Genomic DNA, 23,378 nt, shown 5'->3' with positions numbered 1-23,378 from the left:
ATATAATACAATATCTGGGATTGTAAACAAGACTTCATCTTGTTTAAATACAAATTTCCCTCACCGGATCCTCCCACTACAAATGCCAGAGATGAATGGTCCCCCCCGCCAATATGATCACTACATATACTAGATTAATTTAAACAAAACTGGGATCTATTTTGCTTAGGGTGACCAGATGTCCCAGTTTTATAGGAACAGTCCCGATTTTGGGGTCTTTTTCTTATATAGGCTCCTATTACCTCCCATCCTCTGACCCGATTTTTCACATTTGCTGTCTGGTCACCCTAATTTTGCTGTTAATACATCCACAGAATATTAATATTAATGGCACATGCATCAGTGCCACAACAGATGCCTTAGTTTTCAACCACATTTCGGATTTAAAATGTAAAATGGGTCCGGGTTAATATTAAGGAAGTGCTGACAGTGAAGTACGAGCTTCAAGGACTATATGCATGTTTGGAAGCACTTCAGTTGGAAATTGCAGAAACACTTATAAAGAAAATAATTATATTTGCATCCTATGCCCTCACACCCTTTGAATATAATTAATTGTATTTTGATGGGAAAAAACAACCATCTTGATCCTATCAAATAAAAAGTAACTGTTCTCAAGGAAGAGGTCTTGCAGGAAGACAACATTATAGCAATTAATTTGACCTTTGACTCTTTCTGCCTTGATATTATTAAAACCTTGTTTTTCCTTCAATGTTTGAAAATACCCTTGGCCTAAGCTAATAAAAATATAATTCCTTATAAATTTCTCTTTTTAAACTTTGGTTAAACAGAAAACATTGATTCAATGTAGCAGCCAGCACACAACCTTCTACTTGAGTTGTTTTCCTTTGCTGTCTCATCCATGCAGCTTTACACTGTTAGATACTAACTTACACTAAAGCCAAATCCTGTTGTCCTTATTCAGGTAAAATGCCTAAAGAAGTTTCTTTTTAAAACTGTATGCTTTCATACAGCAGCAGATTTGTATGTTTGCATTCCTTTGTCCCAATAACTGTAAATAATTGATGCATTAATTTTAATGTGTTAGGAGTGAGTCCTACAATCAGATCAGTGTGGGAAGGCACTCAATAGTGCCAACTCTAAGAACCATGAGTCAGACCCACAAAAATCTTTAGCTTAGCTAAAAATATCATGAAATTTTAAAAAATCATAAATTTGGGGTTCTATTTATCTGCTTTCTTGGGGGGGGTCACATTTTTAAGCTCTTCTCTGAAACAATGAGGTTTAGAATTCCACACACACCTTTTTTTTTTTTTTAAATGAAAGTAGAGATTCTCACATAATCCCATAACACCAGGAGTTGATCCTTTAAGAAAAACATCAAATATAACGAGACTCATGATAAAAAAAATCATGAGTTGGCAACACTGGTTCTTATTCGCATATGGAGACCCGTAAAAGTCAGGGGAGAGGACCCCTGGTTCCTGGTGTAGTTCTGAGGCAGTACTAGGGCTGATTTTTTGCTTGTAACTTTTGTATTTTTAAATTAAAAAAAAAATAAAAAAATTAGTTAGAATGAGAAAGAAAAATAAGCATGTACATACTTTGAATTCTTGGACTATATGGGTCTTCAATTCTAAAAGCTGGATCTAAAGCACGATATATGACCTAAAGAAAAATGAAAAATGAAAGAATCAACCTTAAAATAAGGGATCTTGAACTGTTCAGAGAAAAAGTCTTCATTATATATAAAAATAACCTCCAACCTCTCCCTCAGTTGAAGGTTCAATGTCAGAATATCGGGAATCACAAATGATATCATCTACTTTCTTCATGGGTCCAGTTGAAATACCAGGGAAGGAGTTCTCACAGTCATATGCAAAGTATCTATATACTTTCCAGGTTTTTCCAAAATCAGATGATCTTTCTATTAGCATTGCAGCTGGGCGGAAGGTCTTTAAAAAACAAACAAACAAACAAACAAACAGCAAATGTTTATATACTATTAAATATTATTTGGAATCAATTATTAGAAGGAGCAACTTATGTGCCTGGATTTCAAGACATCTTTTATAGACAGATATTTTTTCTATTTCTTCCCAATTTTCTTTTTACTACTGCTACTACACACACAGTCTTTGGAGACAGATTATGGTAAGGCCTTCATTTGAATCATGCAAATCAAATCAGAGAGTATCTTTAGAATGATAATGATATTTAGTAATTATAGGTACACAGACATTTAAACATACTCATAATGCAACACACAAACTTAGAACAAAGGATTGTTTACTGTAAGCTACTAAGACTTCAGATTCCTATTTAAAATGAAGTTAAGAGAGAAATACTTGAAGAATGATAATTATTTGTTATGGTCAGTGAAAAAAGTGCAGATTCCCCAGTTACTATAGCTCCTCATTTTATCTCCCAGTCAGTCCTGGCTCACAGGAAGATCTAACAGACCCCTCATTTCCTGTCACACTGGGCGGGGATTGGAAAGATGGAGCACAGGGAGGGGAATCCAGTTATACATACTGTATTTCCCCTTCCTTATCCTTGGTCTCTTGTCAAGTCACACATACAGAACAATGGTAATATTTTTCCATCTGCCTCTCTGGTATCTGTCTTAGGGTGACCAGGGGTCCGGTTTTCAGCAGGGTAGTCCCTACGTGTCCGGAAGCAGCCAGCAGGTCCAGCTCCTAGGTGTGTGGGGAGGGGGCGGGGGGAAAAGGGGCTCAGCGTTCTGCGAGCACCAGGTCTCTACTGCGGGGGCGGTGCCTTCGGCCGTGGAGCCTTCCCACCTAGGAGCCAGACCTGCTTCCGGCGCGCTGCATGGAGCCAGGACAACCTGGTAGCCTGCCTTAGCCCTGCTGTGCCGCTGACCAGGAGCCACCTGAGGTCAGCCTGCGCCCCAACCCCAAGCCCCATCCCCCAAACCCAGAGCCCCCTCCTGCACCCCAAACTCCTCATTCCTGGCCCCAGCCTAGAGCCTTCACCCCCAGCCCAGAGTCTGTGCCCCCTCCTACACCCATACCCCCTCCTACACTCCAATCCCCAGCCCTGAGCCCCCCCGAAACCCAGAGTCCTCTTCTCCACTCCAGAGCCCGCACCCCCAGCCCAGAGCCCTCACTCCTCTGCACCCTAACCCCGTCCCAGCCCAGAGCCCCCTCCCACGCCCTGAACCCCTCATCACCGGCCCCACTCCAGAGCCCTCATCCCCTCCTGCATCCCAACCCCCTGCCTCAACTTGCAGCCCCCTCCCGCACTCCAAATCCCTTGGCCCCACCCTCAGCCTGGAGCCCCCTCCTACACCCCAAACTTCTAACTTGCTGGCAAGAATACTGTGGGAGTGTAAAGCAGCCTTCATTCAAAATTAACCAAGTTTTTTGGTGGAAGGGAATTTCCCAGGCTTTTTAGGAAGTATCTGATGACTATTCGGATGAATAGCCATCAACAATTATATGTATTATTATTCATAATTTGTATTAGCACTTAGAAACCTCAGTATTAGCCCAGAGCCCCATTATGTTAGGCACTGTATAAAAAAAAAAAAAAAAAAAGAACAAAAAGACCGTGTCTTCCCAAAGATCTTATAATCGAAGGATCCTTACTATGTAGGGTTGCCAGGCGTCTGGTTTTCAACTGGAATACCTGGTCAAAAAGGGACCCTGGCGGTTCTGGTTGGCACCACTGACCGGGCCATTAAAAGTCCAGTTGGCAGATCCTAGGCTTATGGGTGGCCAGGGAGGCTCTGCATGCTACCCCCACCCCGAGTGCTGGCTCTGCAGCTCCCATTGGCCAGGAACAACGACCAATGGAAGCTGTGGGGCTGGCACCTGTGGGTGTGAGGACAGCATGCAGAGCCTCTCCAGCCACCCATGTGCCTAGGGGCCGCAGGGAACTGGTGGCTGCTTCCTGAGAGTAGTAAGTGGTAAGTGCCGCTGGGACCCTGCACCCCGAACCCCCTCCCGCACTCCAACCCCCTGCCCCAGCCCAGAGTCCCCTCCTACACCCAAACTCAGTCATGGAGCCCACACCCCCACCTCAACACTCCGCCCCAGCCCTGAGCCCCCTCTTGCACCCCAAACCCCTCATCCCTGCACCCCCAGAGGCCATACCCCAACCCCCTGCCCCAGCCCGGTGAAAGTGAGTGAGGGTGGGAGAGAGTGAGCCATGGAGGGAGGGGAGATAGAGCAAGTCGGGGCAGAGCCTCGGGGAAGGGGTGTTCGGTTTTGTGTGATTAGAAAGTTGGTAACCCTATTACTATGCCTATCACATAGCCCTGCAACCCCTTGCATTGCCACACTCTTCCTCCTGCCACTGTCAGTCCTGTCCCTTGCACCACAATCCTCCGTGCACAGACTAATTTTGCCCAGGCTCACTCCCCTTGTGCAATCCTGTTCCCTCATGTACCAATCCAGTCCTCCTTAATACATCTCTCCTTCCATCTTTCACCATGACCCCATACAGCCCTACAACATTCAGTTTTTAAATCCTAATACACACAGATATTTATACATACTGAGTTTGGTAAGGAAATATGGGGGCATGGTGGGGGGGGCACCCTGTGGGAGACCAACATGTGATGGGTAGTGGTGGAAGCAGAGGTGTGTGTGTTTGAGATGGGAACCTAGGGATATTATAGGGATATCTACAGTTGTCCTAGAAAGTTAGCATGTAAAATGTAAAGATTACATTCAGCTATGGAGGTCACTACTAATGTCTCCATAATAAAATGTACTTTGAGACACATGGTACATAATCTGTCATTCCAGGACATCAGTTTGGAAGGAAACAAAGGCACAGATGTCCTCTTGGAGACATTTTCATTTGTCAAGTGAAAATGATTGCTAACAAAACAAAAAAAACTTGCTTTTATGTTGATTTTGATAATGATCTTGTAAAATACAAACAACACACCAAGAGCAAACAAATAACCCAAAGCAGTTTTTGCACACTTCCACAATCTTGAAATCTAAAAGAATGGTAAGACCCCACAGTTCCATTTTTGCTACAAAAGCCCAAAATATAAAATGCAAGTGAGCAACAGAAGAGAGCTTTAATCTCCTTCTATTTTATGAGTTTTGGATTTATTCAAAGCAGAAACGTATGTTTATACAAAGATCATTGATTAAAAATTTGAAACCAACAGACTTATGAAGTCCGTCTCCCCTGCATTCCAATATTAATAACATTTTTAATGCATTTATTAAAGCCTGTATCTTCAAAACTGGAACATTATATATAACCAGTTAAGCCCACAACTGCCCTCCATGACAGATGTTAGATTACACAGTGCTCCAGTTTGTGATTTGTGAGAATGCTATGGATTCTTTACCTTGAAGGTCATAATGAGATGAGTGAAATGGAATTCGGCTTCCAGATCCAGCTGGAGAGTTACATTTTCTAAACCTAAAGGCAGAAAAAGGAAATTCTACGGTAAACAGGAACATTTCTCAGCAATAATTTCATTATTTTCCTAAGAGACCCTCATTCTGGTAATATAAAGACCTTTTTCTTGACTTTGGCTGTTATGTTGTGATAGAACAACATATGGATTACCACTATAACAAACATTAGGGAATTGCAGTGAAGACACTGAAGACAGTGTTTGCAAACTTCCTAAGCATCACATTACAGGGGATTGCCAATTGGAGATATTATTTCTTATACAGTGCTGTACGTGTATTTGGTCTGTATGACATTTAACATATTTCACTTTACCCCTATACTTGAGGTATTTCAAGTATCATTACCCCATTTTACAGATTTTACATTTTACAGTACCTCATTACTCAGGTACGGGGAGGTTAAGTGATTCACACACAATGCAGAACTAGTCTGGTATCAGGCTTTCCTCAGAGGCCTCTAGCTGATGCTTTAGAAGAAAATGAAAAACTCCACAGTCCACTAAGAATGAAGCCCTGGCCCTCACTTCGCTCTGCATGGGCAAAAAGCCTGACGTACAATGGAAATGAACCATGGTTCTTTCTGCTAGGAGCTGGACTGCTGAGATCTCGTGCAGGGGGGTTCTGGAATTCTGCAAATGGCTCTCAGCCATGGAACATGGGTGTTTGGGGCAGTCTATTGGTCAGGCGAGGGCCTGGATTAACTGGATTAGTACGAACAAACTTCCCTAAACCCCATGTAGGTCCTCTGCCCAAAGCCCATTTAATTCTAGTTTTACAGACAAGGATATTGATTACACTTATAGCCAGTTACGCAATGCTGCATAACGGAAGGAGCTGGGGCAGTGGTCCCCAACGCAGTGCCTGCGGGTGCCATGGCACCTGCTGGGGCATCTATGTGCGCCTGAGTACTGGCCGGGGGACAATCATCCGCCGATATGCCACCGATAAACAGCATCATCCAGAGGCGTCACTGCTGAAATGCCGCTGATTTTCGGCGGCATTTCGGGGGCGACGCCTCTGGATGACGCCGCTTCTCAGTGGTATTTCGGCAGATGCTCATCCACCAGCCACGGTCCTCGGTGGCTCGTATTCCGGCGCTTGCCAGATGAAAAAGGTTGGGGACCATTTTGCAGGAGGATTCTTTCCTGTCCCCTGTGTCAATCAGCGTACACCCAAAGCATGAGACTGGATTACCCTTATCTTGGTTTGCATTACAGAACTAAAGTGCCTAGATAGAGGCAGATACAAAAAGATAGCTGGGGGACTGGAAGTGGCCTCCCTTATAATGCCCTGATGAGAAGCCCTGCCCCCTCTCTCAGCTGCTGATAAGACTGAGGGTGATGGAATTCATACCATAGCGGTGATGCTGGACACTGGCTGAGGGCTCCAGTTCTAGCATCAGCCTCTGGCAGTGGATCTCCCCAGTTGTAAGACACGCACCCCTCCCCCCAACCTCTGCTTCTGTGTGTGTATATATATATATATTTTTTAAACTTTCCCTTGATTTTTTCAGTAGTTTAAACACAATACTGAACTGTATTTGCTTTTTTCTTTTTGCTGCTGCCTGAGTGCATACTTCCAGTTCCAAATGAGGCATGTAACTGACTGGTCAGTTCGTAACACTGGTGTTCATAACTCTGAGGGTGTATTATATCATGAAACTGCCATTGTCCTGGTCAGTTTTACACTTGCCTACAACTTCCTGAATATCAGCAGTGAAACCCAGCCGATTCTTGCTAATTTCACTCAGAGGCTACTTGGGGAAACTATGAGCAGAAGCAGAAGCATAGGAGCCCTTTGTCTACACAGTCAGAGATTGCACTGCAGTCTCTTTTGTAACCATAAGGGACAGAAACCTACAACTGTTTTTCAAATGAAAGGTTAAATTTTACAGAAATTGACTATTCAGGTCCCCTCACTCACTAATGAAAGCTTTCCAACTTACCAGCGGCAAGAAAGAGATTTTTCAAGTTGTATAACTATAAATTATCAAAATTTTAGGACTGTATACTGAAGGAAGATAACACAAACAGTTATTTGATGCATGTGAAAAGATCTTTTGAAACAGCTGGAAACTCATTACATTCTAGTTTGTAGCATAAAAAACAAATAAAAATGATTTAAAGGGGGGGAGGGGAGGAAGACAAGTAGAATAACCCAAGGAAAGTATGGAACTTTCCAATATTTAAACAGCTATAATTTTGTGTGGAACACACAGTAATACAACTATCCTTGCTGCTTTATGTCTACATGGAGAAAGAAAGAATCATTTGTTGTTTATTTTTGAGAGACATTTGCATGACCTTATAAGCTAAAACTTTTCTGTTGGTAAGTTGCCAAGTCTATCGCAAAAAACATGAGTTATCTGGAATGCTAAACTAGAAACAGTGGAGACAGATAGCTAGCTGGACTAATCTCACTTGTTAAAAAGGACATCATGTAAACTTCTTTTTAGCGGGTTAATAAGAGTTTTTCAAAACATCAGTGTTCGTTAAGTTACAATAAGAGCCTTTGCCAACATATTTGCCAAATACTATGCCTTCTATACTCCTTTTTTTTTAAAAAGGAGTATCTTAGGAGCTTTAGGATTGGATGGCCTATCTTCAGGAAATTCAGGCAGGCTGAGAGCACAGCTGTAAAAGGAAAAAGGAATGGCTTACTCTGGAAAGAAATTTTAGAGGGAGAATACCCCACAAAACTAATGTGTGTGGTTTTTATTTGCTTTGATTTGCTTGCTTTGTTCATTTGGCAGATGAATACATAGCCTGAGCAGAGAAGTGAGGTGATAGTGAATATTGAGAGAGTGGCCCTGATTCTTCCATCCTCCTGAAGGGCAGAGGCCAAAGTGGTTTTAAGCTATAGGAGTCCTGTCCAGCCTGTGGCATAGGCTGGACCAGCCTCAGGGTACCTGGGTGACAATGGCTGGAGCACTGTGCACTCTAGCCACACCTCCTCCCTCCACTGACAGGCATGCTAGGCAAGGCTGGGAGGAACAGCTGTTCTGGCTGTTCTGGCTGCTCTGCACTGGGATGTTCCTTGGGGGCTGTTTCCTCCCCCTTTGCTCATTCCACTAAGCACAAGAGATTTGGGCACAATATAAAAAAAAACTATATATTTTTTAAAAACCATGATAAGAGATTCCTTAAAGTTTATATTATACTTTTCCCAGCACTCCTAAAGTTCATAAGACTTTGTTTATAATAAAACACCACTCAAGTATAAATCAAAGAATCTAGCTTTACCAAGGGATCTGTGCTTAACACACTAATGCTCCATGCAGCACTAACAATTAGGCAGACAACCCTTCAAATAATAACAAAACACACTGGAATCTTTAAGTCAATCAAGGGTGACCAATTATGTTCACTAGAAATGATCCCCAGATGAACTACATACCATTTTCTGACTGCCACCACAGCTTGAGACGGTTTGGAGCAAATGTTGTGACCACATTTTCAATAAGATGGCTATCAAAGTTGAGAGTCTCGTGGAAGGGGAACTGGGAATTGCATGTGAAACATTTTTTGTCCTCCTAAAATAATAAGATAATTAACATATTAGTCTTAGCGTTGGTTATTGTATCAAAAAAAGTAATAGTTGTTCCCTGAAGATAAACAGATTTTGCATTAATGTTATGTTTGGCTCTTTGTGCCTTTTGAAGAATGACTCCAAAAGATTTATTTTTTACTTTAAAAATTAAAGAAAGCATCATTTACTCTTAAATTAATAAGAGTAACTTGAAGGCCAAAGGGGAAAATATGACAGGAATTAAATAAGCTTTTAGTCTTATTGGAAGAATGTTTTACTTAAAACTAATTCCAGGGACTATCCCTGGGAATAAGTACTCTCTAGCACAATTCATAAGTGAATATTAATGTTTACAGAAAACTATTCAACTGATTTATGCTGAAACTTAGACCCAGAAACAAGTTCAAATGCTCTGTAAAGTAGTGTTTGCTTCTTCCAGTTACAGATATCCTGGACAAAGCCTTGTGCAGCTCAAAGTCCCCTGTAAAGCTTTAGCGTAGGTCCTATTTAATAGGGTGGAATTTCACCACTGACTCCAAATTTTCCAAGCACATAATTAGGTTGAGCACACACATGGTTATGAGCACAAATGCAACCCTAACTTTGCATGCAGCCCCAAATTGCACCTGTTTGAAATCGTGGGCCTGAGTGACTAACCCTCCTCCACAGAACAAGTGTAACATAACAGCTATTATCTATTCATTTGTATTGTAAAGGTGCCTAATATGCCAGAGCCCACTTGTGATAGGCACTGCATAGACATAACAAAGAGACAGTCCCTGCCCAAAGAAGTTTACATATTAATTTAAGATGAGAGACAATAGATAGATATGACAGACCAACGGGGAGTCCGAGATAACGGTAAAACAGCTTGAATACGCAGCTGGTCACAGTCCAGGAGCCACTAACTATTGTCAAGTGTTATGTGGGCATCACGGCTCAGGTGGGTTTTACAGAGACATTCAAAAGGGGACAATGTGGTGGTATTGTGGATTTTTTACTGGGCGCTCCTTCCATAGCATAAGGGGCAGCATGGGAAAAAGCACAATGGTGCATGTCCAAAAAATGGACAAACAGGAAGTTGAGGATGGCATTGTTGGCAGAGTGGAGGCTACATTCACATTCATTCAACCCTTAATAAAACAGCACCTCAGTAGTCATGGATCTGAGCATTAGAGATGTTGCTATAGTATAAAGTAAGTGATGCTGTTTCACACAATTCAGTGCCAATTATGGCGCCCTTTTCCTGGTAGTCCCCAGGCACAGAGTTAATATTCCACAAGCCCTCTGTCATTCCTGCCATGAGCAAACAAATCAAGACAAGTCTCTGTGGTCTGTGTATCCTCCCAATTCCTTAGGCATGTCCCTATCATCTTCCCATATAGTCAGATTATTTGGGCTAATCTATATGAGCACTCCCAAACCAGCCAGAGTAGGGGTCCCAAATATAGACCCAGACCTCCCGCCGCTGAAATCAGGGACAAAGCTGTCTGTTCCCTAAGGTTTGCCAGAGAGAGGCGAGGGGTCTCAGCATCTTTCAGAATCCCCCTTCTAACCATGTCTTTTCTGCCACACGCTGCACCTTTGAGGGGGAAGGGGCGAGGGACAAAAGCAGCCAAGGACACAATGCTGACTCAGAATATTTAGTTGCAAGAATAAAAATAAGGGAACACTTGAAATCTTGCCAGGTATGTCAGAAATTTTACTATAGCCATATTGGGGCCCAATCCTGCAAAGTGCTGACCACACACTATCAAACTAAACGAGCTGACACAACACATTTGTTCAAGTATACTAAGGAGCAATATACTTTGGGCCAAATTCTATGGTCCGGAATGGAACAAGACTCCCACTACTTTCAGAGGGAGTTTTGCTCCACCTAAAAAGCGGCAAAGAGTCCTGTGGCACCTTATAGACGCATTGGAGCATAAGCTCCAGTACATCTGTTAGTCTATAAGGTGCCACAGGCAGGGGCGGTGCAACCATTTAGGCGACCTAGGCGGTCGCCTAGGGCACTGGCATTTGGGGGGCGCCATTTTCTTTGGCAGCAACCGCGGTGGCCGGATCTTCGGCCGCCCTGGTCGCCGCTGGCATTTAGGAGGAGGGAGCTGGGCAGGGGAGCACAGGGAGGGCCGACTGCAGCAAGTAAGGGGGGGAGGGAATGCAGGGGAACTCCTCGCCCCAGCTCACCCCTGCCCCGCCTCCTCCCCAAGCACGCCATGGCCGCTTCACTTCTCCCACCTCCCAGGCTTGCGGCGCCTAAGCTGATTGGCACAGCAAGCCTGGGAGGCCGGAGAAGTGAAGCAGCGACAGCGTGCTCGGAGTGCTCGTGCGTGGAGCTGGGGTGAGCTGGAGTGGAGGGGGGGTGCCTCAGGGCGGAGAGCTTACGTGGGGGGGGGGCGCCTCAGGGCAGGGGCACCGGGGGGGAGGGCGCAAGGTGGAAGTTTCGCCTAGGGCGTGAAACATCCTTGCACCAACCCTGGCCACAGGACTCTGTCGCTTTTTACAGATCCAGACTAACATGAATACCCCTCTGATACTTGCTCCACTTAGAACAACAGAATTTGGTCTAGTGTTTTTGACATTGTAAACTCAGGTTGAGATTATTTATCTACTTTCACATGTAATATAGCTCCATTTATACTGACTGGGTTTTTTACATGTCTCTTCTGTCTTGGAAACCTGGAATGTGCTAGACTATTTTTTCACATAAATTCATATTTTCATTGTTTTACTTGAAGACACATACAGATTTAACTACCCTCCCCCCATGCCAGAATTTAAACTATAAATGTAATTACATACTGACTTTGATTCAGGAAGTAGTCTAGACGGCTCTGTACAAGCCTGAAGAAGTATGAATTGAACTCTCTGTGCCACATTCTTACTTATCAAGTTAAATTGGGTTTAAATGTATAAGTACACTATGGGTGCAAATAACTAGGCATGCTATTTATACTGCCTCTATATCACAGAATCAGAGAAATCTGGGCTGGAGGGGACCTTGAGAGGTCATCTAGCCCATCCCCCTACAATGAGGCAGGACAAATGTTTGTCTAACCTGTTCTTAAGGGGATTCCACAACCTCCCTTGGAAACCTACTCCTGTACTGTACTATCCTTACTGTTATAAATTTTTTCTTAATATCTAACCTACATTTCCTGTGGTGCAGATTAAGCCCATTAGTTCTTGCCCTACTTTCAGTGGACATGGAGAACATTTGATTGATCACTGTCCTCTTAACAGCTCTTAACATATTTAAAGACTTATCAGATTCTCCTTTACCTCCCTTCCCCCGAGACTTCTTTACTCAAGACTAAACGTGATCATTTTTTTAAACCTTTCCTCATAGATCAGGTTTTCTAAGGCTTTTATCATTTTTGTCAATCTCCTCTGGATTCTTTCCAAGTTGTCCACATCTTTCTTGAAGTGTGGCACCCAAAACTGGACACAGTACTCTAGCTGAGATCTCACCAGTGCTGGGTAGAGCAGAACAATTACCTGCTGTGTCTTATATGACATATAACCCAGAATAGCATTAGCCTTTTTTGCAATTGCATCCCATTGTTGACTCATACTTAATATATGATCCATTAAAACCCCCAATCCTTTTCAGCAATACTACTGCCAGTGGTGGCACTAGGCCTAAGCAATTGCTTAGGGCCCCAAGCAACTCAAGGGCCCCCGATTTAATATAACACCCAATATATTGTTCATCTTATTTAATGTAGAGTTTTTACAAATGTATTTGTGTATGTTGTGTTGGTTGTATTTTTAATACTAAATAATGCAGTTACCATTGGCCAGATTACATACAAGAACATTTTGTGTTTAAATTCACCTGAACTACTATACTTCTAATCTGATTAACACAAAAGATTCATCACTGTTAGAGGGAGGAGGGATCCAGCTCCCAGCCCCTGCAGGGTTGTTCCATACAGAATTTTCCTGGCTTTGGGCAGTCTAGTTTTAAATGTCACATGTGATGGGGAATCTCTCAAGAGGGCTGGGTGATGATCACGGCTTCCATGGCCATGCTGGGTGCTCACTGTTTTGCAGAGCTGGGGGCGAGGAAGGCTCTGTTTCGGGATCAGAGCTTGGGGGAACAGGGGAATGGGAGGGGCCAGTGGCTAGCACTGGGGGCAGAGCCCCCACAGTGGAATGGGGGGCGCGTTGGCCCCCCTCAGGACAGCATTCCCAGGCAGGCACCCCTTGTTCTCCCACCCAACTCCCGCACTGCTTTCCTGGGAGAAGGTGCTTCCTTCCAACCCGGCAGCCAGACAACCCAGAGCAGGAAACACAGGACGGATGCAACTGTGCAAACAAAGCTGAGCCCCAGGGATGCACTCGGCTTCCCGTCCGCCCCCTCCCCAGCGCCAGCTGTTTGCGCCGCGCAGCCAGGGGCCCCTCCCGCCGGCCGGGTCCTTACCTGGAGGTGGCTCACGATGCAGTAGGGCTCGGGCCTGTGGAGCCCGCACGTGGAGCTGGCGGACAGCTGCGAGGCGCGGCCGATCAGCAGGTCGCCGGTGGCCGGGTAGCAGCTGCCCTCGGCGCACCCGTAGCTGTACTCGGGCTCCTGAGCCAGGGCGGCGGCGGCCCACAGCCCTGCACGGGGGAAGGCGGAGCGGGTGAGGCGGGCAGGGCTGTGCGGGGAGCGCTCGGGGGGTGGGGTGCGGACACCCCGGGGCCGACGCTTGCAGAGCTCCCCGGGGAAGGGGGGGATGTTCCCATATGATGGGGGAGGCAGAGGAGACCCCCCCCCCGCCAGGTGAGCGCGCCCCCACCGCTCCAGCCGTCTGCGCGGGAGGCAACGCTGGTCCTAACCTGGCCGGGCTGCCTGGCCCGGGGCAGCTGCAGGGACGCGCCCACAGGGGCCAAAGGCAGCTGCTGGGGGTGGGGCAGGAACTTGCCAGCCGAAGCAAGCGGGGCTCTGGGCGACCAAGCCCGCGGGGCTCAGCCCAGCTACCGAGACCCTCGGATGCCGAGCCACGGCCGGGCTGAGCAAGCCGCCCCCGCTACTGCCCGGGGGGACACAGGGCAGCCAGGGGCCGCGCGAGTTACCTAGGAGCGCGCCAAGGTGCGCCTGGAGCCAGCCCATCTCCCCGCGCGCCGGGAAGGGACGGGACGGGACGGGAGGCAGGAGAAAGCGCCGCCCGGCTTCGCCGTAGGTGCCTGCAAAGGAGACGCCGAGCTGCGAGGGAGACGGTCCCTGGCTGTGCCGCGTCCAACAGGAAACCGGCGTGTCCGCTCTCCTCACGCCTGGCTCCGACTGCCCGGCGGAGAAGAAACTTTCAGCCGGAGAGGGACTGGGAGGCGCCTTCACGCAGGCGCTGAAGGTGGGTGGGGGCTGCCGCCCCGGACCCAGGATAGCGGCGGCGGCTGCTGCTGCTGCTGCAGCGGGTTCCACAGCAGCTCCAGCCCTCGCCTTTGTTTCTGCCCGCAACGCTAGATCGTGCTAGTTGTTCACAAAGTGCATAGTTCCTTCAGGCCACTGCACATGTGTGCAGCGCTGCGCTTGGCCATGCTCCTCAGCTGGGCCACGTCTGCGCTGGGGAAATGGACACGGTTGGACACCCTGTTAGCTCACCCGTCTTAACTAACATTGTCAAAGGCAACTTAGCACCTAGTGTAGACAGGGTCAAGGTGTGTTGCACCATATGATCGTGGAGCATAGTTAAGCCTTCACCTAACACGTCTTTAAACATAACTGCCTTGGTCATCACAAAGGGAAATCAGCTCATTCATTCATCCAGTGTTTTCTGTCATGATCCATATTCCCAAGGTAATCATGACCTCAGGGGCAACAGATACCCACTGCTATGGGCTGCTGGTGGAGTTGTGGCCTGGCTGCTGGATGGGGCCTGTGCGGATGGGATATGTATAGTTTGACTGGGGAAGGGAGAGCTACCATTGACTTGACCATATACATTTGTAAGAGGTGAGTCATGGAAAGGTGCTGAAGCTCCCAAACACTCAAGGGCAACAATTTCCCTGTTAACCCCAAAAGGGAGGATAAGCAGAGAGAGGCTACCTTAATTTTTATTGTTATTGAGGGTAAAACTCATCTTCATAAAGTTCACACCATTATTAAAAGGTGAAATAGGGTTAAATATATGGAAAGTTTTAGTCTTTGATTTGTTTTGAGGAGGTGGGTCTATTTTTCCTTAGCTGGACATATAAAGTGGTACTGTCAGATAGTTTTAGGTCTCAAATTGTGTGTGTGTTTTAAAGGTTTTACAAAGCCTTATATTAATAAAATTTTTCATGAAATATTTCAGTGAAAATAGGGTTTGTGTACGTGTTGGACTGAATCGTTCCCCTGCAGTTTGTGATCCAAATGTTGCAGCATATGAGCACTGGGAAGAGAAACTGACCAGTCTGTTTTCATTGTCAAAGCTAAGTGTAATGAAGAAAAACAAACAAAATAAATGGTGAACGTTAGAAGTTTTCAGTTTCAACAATCTAAGGCATTATTAGTAACACAGGAAAATAATTTTTAAATACTATTTTTAACCCAGAAGTAAAACTTTAAAGGATAAAACAAGATGAACTGAATAGACTGTTTTATTCTGTGATCTGTGTGTGTCTGCTTACGCACACATGAGCAACCAGTGGGGAATCATCTTGCAACTGGGTCGAGGTCCTCCTCACTACAAACAGAGCTGTATACAGGGATCTAGTTATTACACAGTTGTCCCTCAACCCAGTTGCAAGATGCTTCCATTTTAGTCCTGTCCACTTTGCAACTCCAGCTATGGTTTTGTAACCAGTTGCAAGTAACTCAGTTTGCTTTATGTCTATACAGCAGCTTTTCTGTCATCACAGCTGTGTGTTTGCATTCATCCATCCATTCATTGCAGCCATTAGTGATTATCTTCAAAAACTCAGGGAAGATGGGAGAGATTCTAGGGGACTGGAAGAGGGCAAATGTAGTGCCAATCTATAAAAAGGCGAATAAAAATAGAACAACCCAGGGAATTACAGATCTAGTCAGTTTAATTTTGTACCCGGAAAGATAATGGAGCAAATAATTAAGCTATCAATTTGCAAACACCCAGAAGATAATAAGTAACAGTCAACATAGATTTGTCAAGAACAAATCATGTGAAACCACCTAATAGCTTTCTTTGACAGGGTAACAAGCCTTGTGGTTGGGTGGAAATGTAAATGTGGTATATCTTGACTTAGTATCAAAAGCCTTACTAGTCTCACATGACCATCTCATAAACAAACTAGGGAAATATAACCTAGATGGAGCTATTCTAACAAGGGTGGGCAAACTTTTTGGCCCGAGGGCCATGTCGGAGAATAGAAATTGTATGGTGAGCCATAAATGCTCACAAAATTGGGGTTGGAGTGCAGGAGGGGGTGTGGGCTCTGGGGTGGGGCCGGGGATGCAGAGTTTGGGGTGTAGGAGGGTGATCTGGGCTGGGATCGAGGGGTTCGGAGGGTGGGAGGGGGATCGGGGCTGGGGCAGGGTGAGCGAAGGGGTGGGGGCTCTGGAGTGGGGCTGGGGATGAGAGGTTTGGGATTCAGGAGGGTGCTCTGGGCTGAGATCAAGGGGTTTGGAGAGTGGGAGGAGGATCAGGGCTGGGTCAGGGGGTTGGGGCATGGGGAGAGGCTCTGGGATGCAGACTCCGAGCAGCACTTACCTCAAGCAGCTCCCAGAAACAGCGGCATGTCCCTTCTCCGGCTTCTACGCGGAGGTGTGGCCAGGCGGCTCTGCACACTGCCCCATCCGGAGGCACCACCTCTACAGTCCCATTGGAGCACTGGAGGGGGCCATTGGCGCGCGTAGGAGGTGGAGCGAGGCCATGCTGTGGCTTCCAGGAGCCGCATGGTGTGGCCTCTGACCCTGCTCCCCGTTTGGAGTGCTGGAGCAGTGCTGAGCCACGTGGTGCGGCCCCCAACACAGTGCTCTGGCCGGAGTGGGACTGAGCCGTGTGGTCTGGCCCCTGACCCAGCGCCCCGGCTGGAGTGGGGCCGAGTCTCTGGCGCAGCTTGCGGGCCGGCTTAAAACAGCTCGCGGGCCAGATCTGGCCCACAGGCCATAGTTTGCCCACCCCTGTACTATAAGGTGGGTGGATAGCTGGTTGGAAAATCTTTCCTGGGGAGTAGTTATCAGTGGTTCACAGTCAAACTGGAAGGGTATATCGAGTGGGGTCCCACAGGGATCTGTCGTGGTTCTAGTTCTGTTCAATATCTTCATAAATTATTTAGATAAAGGCATAGAAAGTACAGTTATAAAGTTTGCAGATGATACCAAACTGGGAGGGGTTACAAGTGCTTTGGGGGATAGAATTAAAATTCTAAATGATCTGGACAAACTGGAGAAAATGGTCTGAAGTAAATAGGGCGAAATTCAATAAAGACAAATGCAAGTACTCCACTTCAGAAGGAACAATCAGTTGCACACATACTAAATGGGAAATGACTGCCTAGGAAGGAGTACTGCAGAAAGGGATCTGGGTGTTATAGTGGATCATAAGGTAAATATGAGTCAACAATGTAGTACTGTTGCAAAAAAAGCAAACATAATTCTGAGATGTATTAGCAGGAGTGTTGTAAGCAAGACACAAGAAATAATTCTTCCACTCTACTTCACGTTGATAAGGATCAGCTGGAGAATTGTGTCCAGTTCTAAGTGCCACATTTCAGGAAAGGTGTGGACAAATTGGAGAAAGCCCAGACGTGAGCAACAAAAATGAGTAAATGACTAGAAAACATGATGTTTGAGGAAAGATCGAAAATATTGAGTTTGTTTTGTCTGTTGAAGAGAAGACTAAGGGAGGGGATGTGATAACAGTTTTCAAGTACATGAAAGGTTGTTACAAGGAGGAGAGTGAAAGATTGTTCTCGTTAACTTCTGATGATAGGACAAGAAGCAATGGGCTTAAATTGCAGCAAAGGTGGTTTAAGTTGGACATTAGGAAAAACTTCCTAAGTGCCAGGGTAGTTAAGCACTGGAACAAATTGCCTAGGAAGGTTATGGAATCTCCATCATTGAAGGTTTTTAAGAACAGGTTAGACAAACACCTGTCAGGAATGGTCTAGTTATTATGTAGTTCTGTCTTGAGTGCAGGTGATTGGACTAGATGACCAGGTGAGTTCCCTTCCCATCCTACACTTTTATGATTCTGCTTAACCATTACTTGAGTATATTCTGGGAAGGCATCTGTAACATTTTGGGGTGGAATCCAGACCAGTGAAAGATTCTGTCACCACCTGCCCTTTAACCTTGGGTGCCTTAAAATGCTCTACTGCTGTGGCTCACAGCCCAGCCCCCAACAGCATGCAGACAAACATGCAGTTCCCTGAGCCCCTGTGTGCTGTGCAGCCCTAGTTCAGTGCTCTGACCCCAGCAACCCCACTGTGATCTCCACCAACCTTGGTTACTACTTACCCCAACACTCCCCAGTCCCAAATTTCCCCAAGACCCTCTGCCCTGAAATGTCCAGCCCTCTCCTGGAACACTCAGAGAATTAATAAGGTTCGTTGCTCCTTTAAAGAGACAAAAGCACAATTTATCCCTTTAACTGGAGTTAACAATCACTTCAATTCAAACACAGCATGAGGTTGGCTAAGACTAAAAGTAAAACAGGTTTATTAACAAAAAAAAGAGGTTTTAAGTTCGTTCAAATACAAGGTATAAAGACAAAATGATCACAAGCAAATAAAAGTAAAAATATTTTCTAATGGCTGAGACCTAATTTAACAAGCTACAGTCTTTGTTCAAAGGAGCTTTCTTAACAATTTTTTAATCTTTGCCATTTTCTGTCAGTCAGGACCTTCCACAGACATACAAGGGGCTTGTTTCACTTGTCTTCCTAGGTGAAAGATCTTTGCCTAAGTTGGTTTCTCACCTATATTCAGTTCCCAGAGACTTCAATCCCCTTGGCTGAAGGACTCATCTTTCTCCGGCCTCTTGTGTCTGTTCAGTGATGGGTGTCAAGATGGTTTCGTCTCTCTCCTTATATCTTCCCAAACTCACTGTTTTGTCCCCCGACTCAGGGTGACCTTTTGCTGTTCTTCTCTTCCTGTGGACTTTTCATCCCCTTTCTGATTCATATGTAAATAGGGATTCCATTGTTTTTGGTCATATCTTCCTTAATTTCATTGCAGAGAGGTAGATAGCTGCCTTCCCTCTTGTCTGGGGGAAAAATCCTGTGTTTGGTCACAGACTTTAAAGCATAATATAAGTGAGTATTCATAATTCCTTATATAGTGTTAATACATACATTTTGCAATGATATTAATCATCAGTGTGTCATTAGCTTTCATAAAAGATCTTACCTGGCATACTTTTATAATACAGTAATATTGTATACCATTAGCTGATTCAATTATTTATCATTTGAGGTTCAGATCCCCTGTCTTTACAGTTCAGTAAACTCACAACTTCTGGGAAAAGACGCCATGTGGTCTGGTGAAGACTTCATGCTGGTTCCTCCCCCACACTGGTGACAGTTGAGTTGTTACCTCTTCCCCTTGTCAATTTGATGGCTTTGTTTACCTTTTATGTAAATGCACCTTCATTGTCTCTGCCTGATGACCAGGATGGTCAGCCAAGCAAATACACATTCCACTGTTTAGGGCAGACTGGCCTTATGCATTACCTGCCTGACACATTTTAAGAACATAATTCTAGCACATATCCATAACTCTTTGTACATGCCCTGTACATACACCACATAAGAATATTAATGATCTGTTAGTTTTCCAATGATGTTACTTGCCACCTTTTGGGTCTATATCATGACAACAGTGTGTTAGGTGTAGTGAGTCTGGCGGGCCTGACAAGAATTGCTGACACAGACTAAGTGAACTACAGATGGACTTCTGTGTCACAGTATCCCATAGTGCCTCAGCAGCAGCTGCCTGTGCCAAGACCTCTGTGTGTTTTGATTTTGTTCCCTCTTGTCCCTTCTGCCTAGATTTATGGGAAGAAGAGGCTGTTCTGTAGCTCACAATGTTCAGCTATTTAGACAATGTCCAGCAAGAGAGAGTGCTGGGAATTTTAAACCAGCCCACATCTTCAGGGTGAAGGAGCCAGGTACACGCTCTGGGGCAGAATCCCCAGAGATCAGGCACACCAAAAGGCACCCTCATGGTGGAGTGAATGTGCACTGTGGGATGGATGTCTGGCCGCTTACTAGTTAACATTAGCATAGCTGGAATGGTCAATGCAATAAAATACCAGTGTGCATGACTGCTGACAGGAACTGAACCATGTCCCAGATGAGGCAGCTAACTGCACAGTTAATATTCACCAGTTAGTAACCAATTATTAAGCATATGCTGTCAGGACGTAAATCATGTGTTTAACCAGCCATGCCCCTAACTCTTTAGCAGTACTGTAAAAAGTTGGTGTGTGTGGATGGGGCCTCTGAATGTACATGAGGATCTTACTCATGTATCGACACATGTCTAAGGTCTCATCTACCAAATGGAAGCATGCTGCAGCTGGCTTCTCAGTCACAGTTCTACTTGAAGTGCAGTCTGGCCCTAAGGCTGTTTCTCATTAGTGGTGAATACTGAAACTGAGCACTTCTGCATGCAGAATTCTCCTTTCTTCCCCTGGACTCTGTGGGGGCAGGAAGGGATGTGGGTGAGACAGGATTTGCTGGGAGAGTGGAGTAGTTTGTTATTGTAATGGTAGCTTTCCTACCTCATCATCAATCACTGGGAAGGCAGGGAGGAGGGGATTGAGCAGCTGAGAGGGGCAAACAGTCACTTCTCAACTCCTACTCCTCTTCTTCTGACCTAATTATTAAACTCCCTGAGCTCCAGAAAGGGGCACATATGGGCTTAATCATTAGGCAACAAAGTTAGCTTAGTGCTGAGAAGAAAGTTTTACTAGTAAATAGATACTGGTAAGCTGGCCTGAAAGATGAAAGTATTTGCCTCCTGCTGTGGTTGCTGCTTTCTGGAAACTCTGAGAACAGTGAGAGGAAACATTTAGGCTGAAAGCAGAGCATAATTGTGGACTGGTAATTCAAAAAGTTACTTATTGAATATGGCCCCAGTCCTGCAAAGGCTTACACAGATGCCCAACTTTATGCTCATGAGAAATCAGTGAGACTGCTCACATGGAGAAAGTTTACAAACGTGCTGTGATGCTGGTTGTTGGCATCCTTTCATCTGCGAGAGACGGTGGGAATTGCAGCCTATGAGGTAGATGGTTTGCAATGTCTCATGTGCCTGAATAGTCCAATCCAAAATTTGCATGATCTTTGGCAGTTATTGCAAATGTATCTTGGTTTGGAGCTTCTTGCTTCCTACGGGCTCTTTTCTCTTCAAGCTGTAGAAGCCAGTTTCTATCATGGACTTTGATACCCTGGTGGAGATGATGGTGCCACTTGTTATGATCACTTGCCAAAATTTTCCATGGTCAGGATCAACTTCAAATTCCTTCATATCTCTCTTGCATGTGTCTTTATAGAGAAGCTTGCGACATCCTGTTGTTCTTGTTACCTCTGATAGCTCCTTGTATAGCATGTCCTTGGGTATGCATCCATCTTCCAACCTACTCAGATGGCCCAGCCAGCGCCGTCGTCTTAGCTTGAGCAGGGCTGTCACACTTGGTAAATTTGCCTTTCAAAGAACCTCTGCATTGGTGACTTTATCCTGCCATTTGGTGTTGAGTATGCGGCATAAACAACATAGGTGGAAACTGTTTAACCTTTTCTCCTGATGAGCATAAGTTGTCCATATTTCCCCCACCATACATGAAAGTTCTGCTTGGTGCACTAGCATTTTGATCTTGATGGTAAGCTTTGAGTTGTTCCATGCTTTTTTAGTTAGTCTGCTAAAGGTGATGGCAGTCTTTCCAATGCGATCATTTACTTCTTCATCCAGTGAGAGATTGATGATCACTGTAGAACCTAAATAGTTGAACTTTTGGACTACTTCTGGCTGGTTTGCATTTAAGGTGATTGACGGATCTTGTGGAACCTCCTGTCCTAATACAACCATTTTCTTGATGCTGATGGTGAGAGCAAATGCCTGACAGGCACTTGAAAGGCGGTCCATGAGTTCTCTTAGTAGATCTTTATTGTAGGCTATGAGGGTAGTATCATCAGCAAATAAAAGTTCCCTGGTTAGCACCTCTTTTACTTTGGTCTTTGACTTAAGTTGGGACAGGTTGAAGAGTTTCCCATCTGATCTTGTTGGAGATACACTCCATCTTTCATGTCCTTAAACGCATAGTTCAAGAGTACCAAGAAGATTCCAAAGAGTGTAGGGGCAAGAACACATCCTTGCTTCACTCTGCTTTTCATCTCAAAGCTGTCTGAAGTGGACTCATCAAACTGGACTGTTGCTCTCATGTTTTGTGGAATGAACGTATAAGACTTAACAGGGTTGGTGGGCATCCTATCTTTCTAGTATTGCAAATAAACCTGCTCCGCTGACTGTGCTGAATGCTTTGGTTAGGTCCACAAAGGTGATGTATAATGGTAGGCTTTGCTCTCTGCACTTTTCTTGGAGTTGACGCAGAGAAAATATCACGTCTATAGTTGATCTTCCAGCCCTGAATCCGCACTGTGATTCGGGGTAGACATGATTCCTGCTACACTTAGTAGCGAGATACTCCTGTATTTGTTGCAGTCACCCTTTTCGCCTTTATTTTATACTAAGTGGTGATGTTTACATCACACATCTCTCTTGGTACCTCACTGTCTTTCCAGCATTTAAGTAGCAGCTGATGAAGATATGGTAATAGGTTGTCTTTCCCAGACTTGAGGATTTCCACTGGGATGCCATCTTTTCCAGGAGCCTTGCCACTTGATAGCAAACAGGGCCGGCTTTATGAAGGGTGGAGCCCGATTTGAATACCTGGCGGCGATCCAGAGCTTCAGTGGCACTTCGTTGGCGGGGAGTCCACTCTGGGTCTTCTGTGGCACTGAAGGATCCCCCACTGCCGAAATGTCACTGAAGACCCCCGGAGCGGACACCACCACCCCGCTGCTGAAATACCACCGAAGCCCCGGACCACCGCCAGGTAAGGTGGTTTTTTTTTTTTAAGGCGCCTAAGGCACGGGGCCCTCTTAGGCGCAGGGCCCGATTCCAGGGATTCAGGCGAATTGGCCTAAAGCCAGCCCTGATAGCAAATCAATGGCCTTGCTTAGCTCTTCTACGGTGGGCTCCACATCTAGCTTTGGCATGACTGTAGAGCTGGTATTTTGTCCAGTGATTCGCTGGTGATGTTTCTTTCTTGTGCATATAGCTCTGAATAGTGCTGGATATTGGATCCTAAGCTAACTTCATTGTTCTGGGGGATTCTCTTTACTTCTCACTTTTCTGCCCACCATTTTCACTGTACCCCCTAAAGAGGTTTAACATAGTCCTATCCAACTTCCTTATGCCATACATACTCTTCCTTACAGCTTAGCAAGAACAATATGGCAACGATCACACTGCTCACTATCACACTAAATCTAGTTGACAATTTCTCCTCTCCCTCCACCTTCTAGAAGC

The 23,378-nt window shown here is 45.4% G+C and overlaps 1 protein-coding gene across 1 annotated transcript in view; it reads right to left on the bottom strand.

Moving 5' to 3' along the window:
- LAMB1 (laminin subunit beta 1) overlaps positions 1-14,338 on the bottom strand; it is a 73,510-nt gene extending 59,172 nt beyond the window's left edge. The window contains exons 1-6 of the mRNA XM_039516360.1: positions 13,962-14,338; positions 13,330-13,505; positions 8,769-8,904; positions 5,300-5,373; positions 1,728-1,916; positions 1,566-1,629 (exon numbers count right to left, since the gene is read on the bottom strand). Of these exons, the coding sequence (XP_039372294.1) occupies positions 1,566-1,629; positions 1,728-1,916; positions 5,300-5,373; positions 8,769-8,904; positions 13,330-13,505; positions 13,962-13,998 (676 nt within the window). The 5' untranslated portion in view covers positions 13,999-14,338. The remainder of the gene's footprint in view (positions 1-1,565; positions 1,630-1,727; positions 1,917-5,299; positions 5,374-8,768; positions 8,905-13,329; positions 13,506-13,961) is intronic.
- Between the last annotated feature and the right edge of the window lie 9,040 nt (positions 14,339-23,378).

This window comes from Mauremys reevesii, linkage group 1 (genome assembly GCF_016161935.1).
Source record: "Mauremys reevesii isolate NIE-2019 linkage group 1, ASM1616193v1, whole genome shotgun sequence".
Classification (NCBI taxonomy): domain Eukaryota; kingdom Metazoa; phylum Chordata; order Testudines; family Geoemydidae; genus Mauremys; species Mauremys reevesii.
The sequence above is the reverse complement of the archived record's forward strand: the minus strand, read 5'-3'. Positions and strand labels throughout refer to the sequence as shown.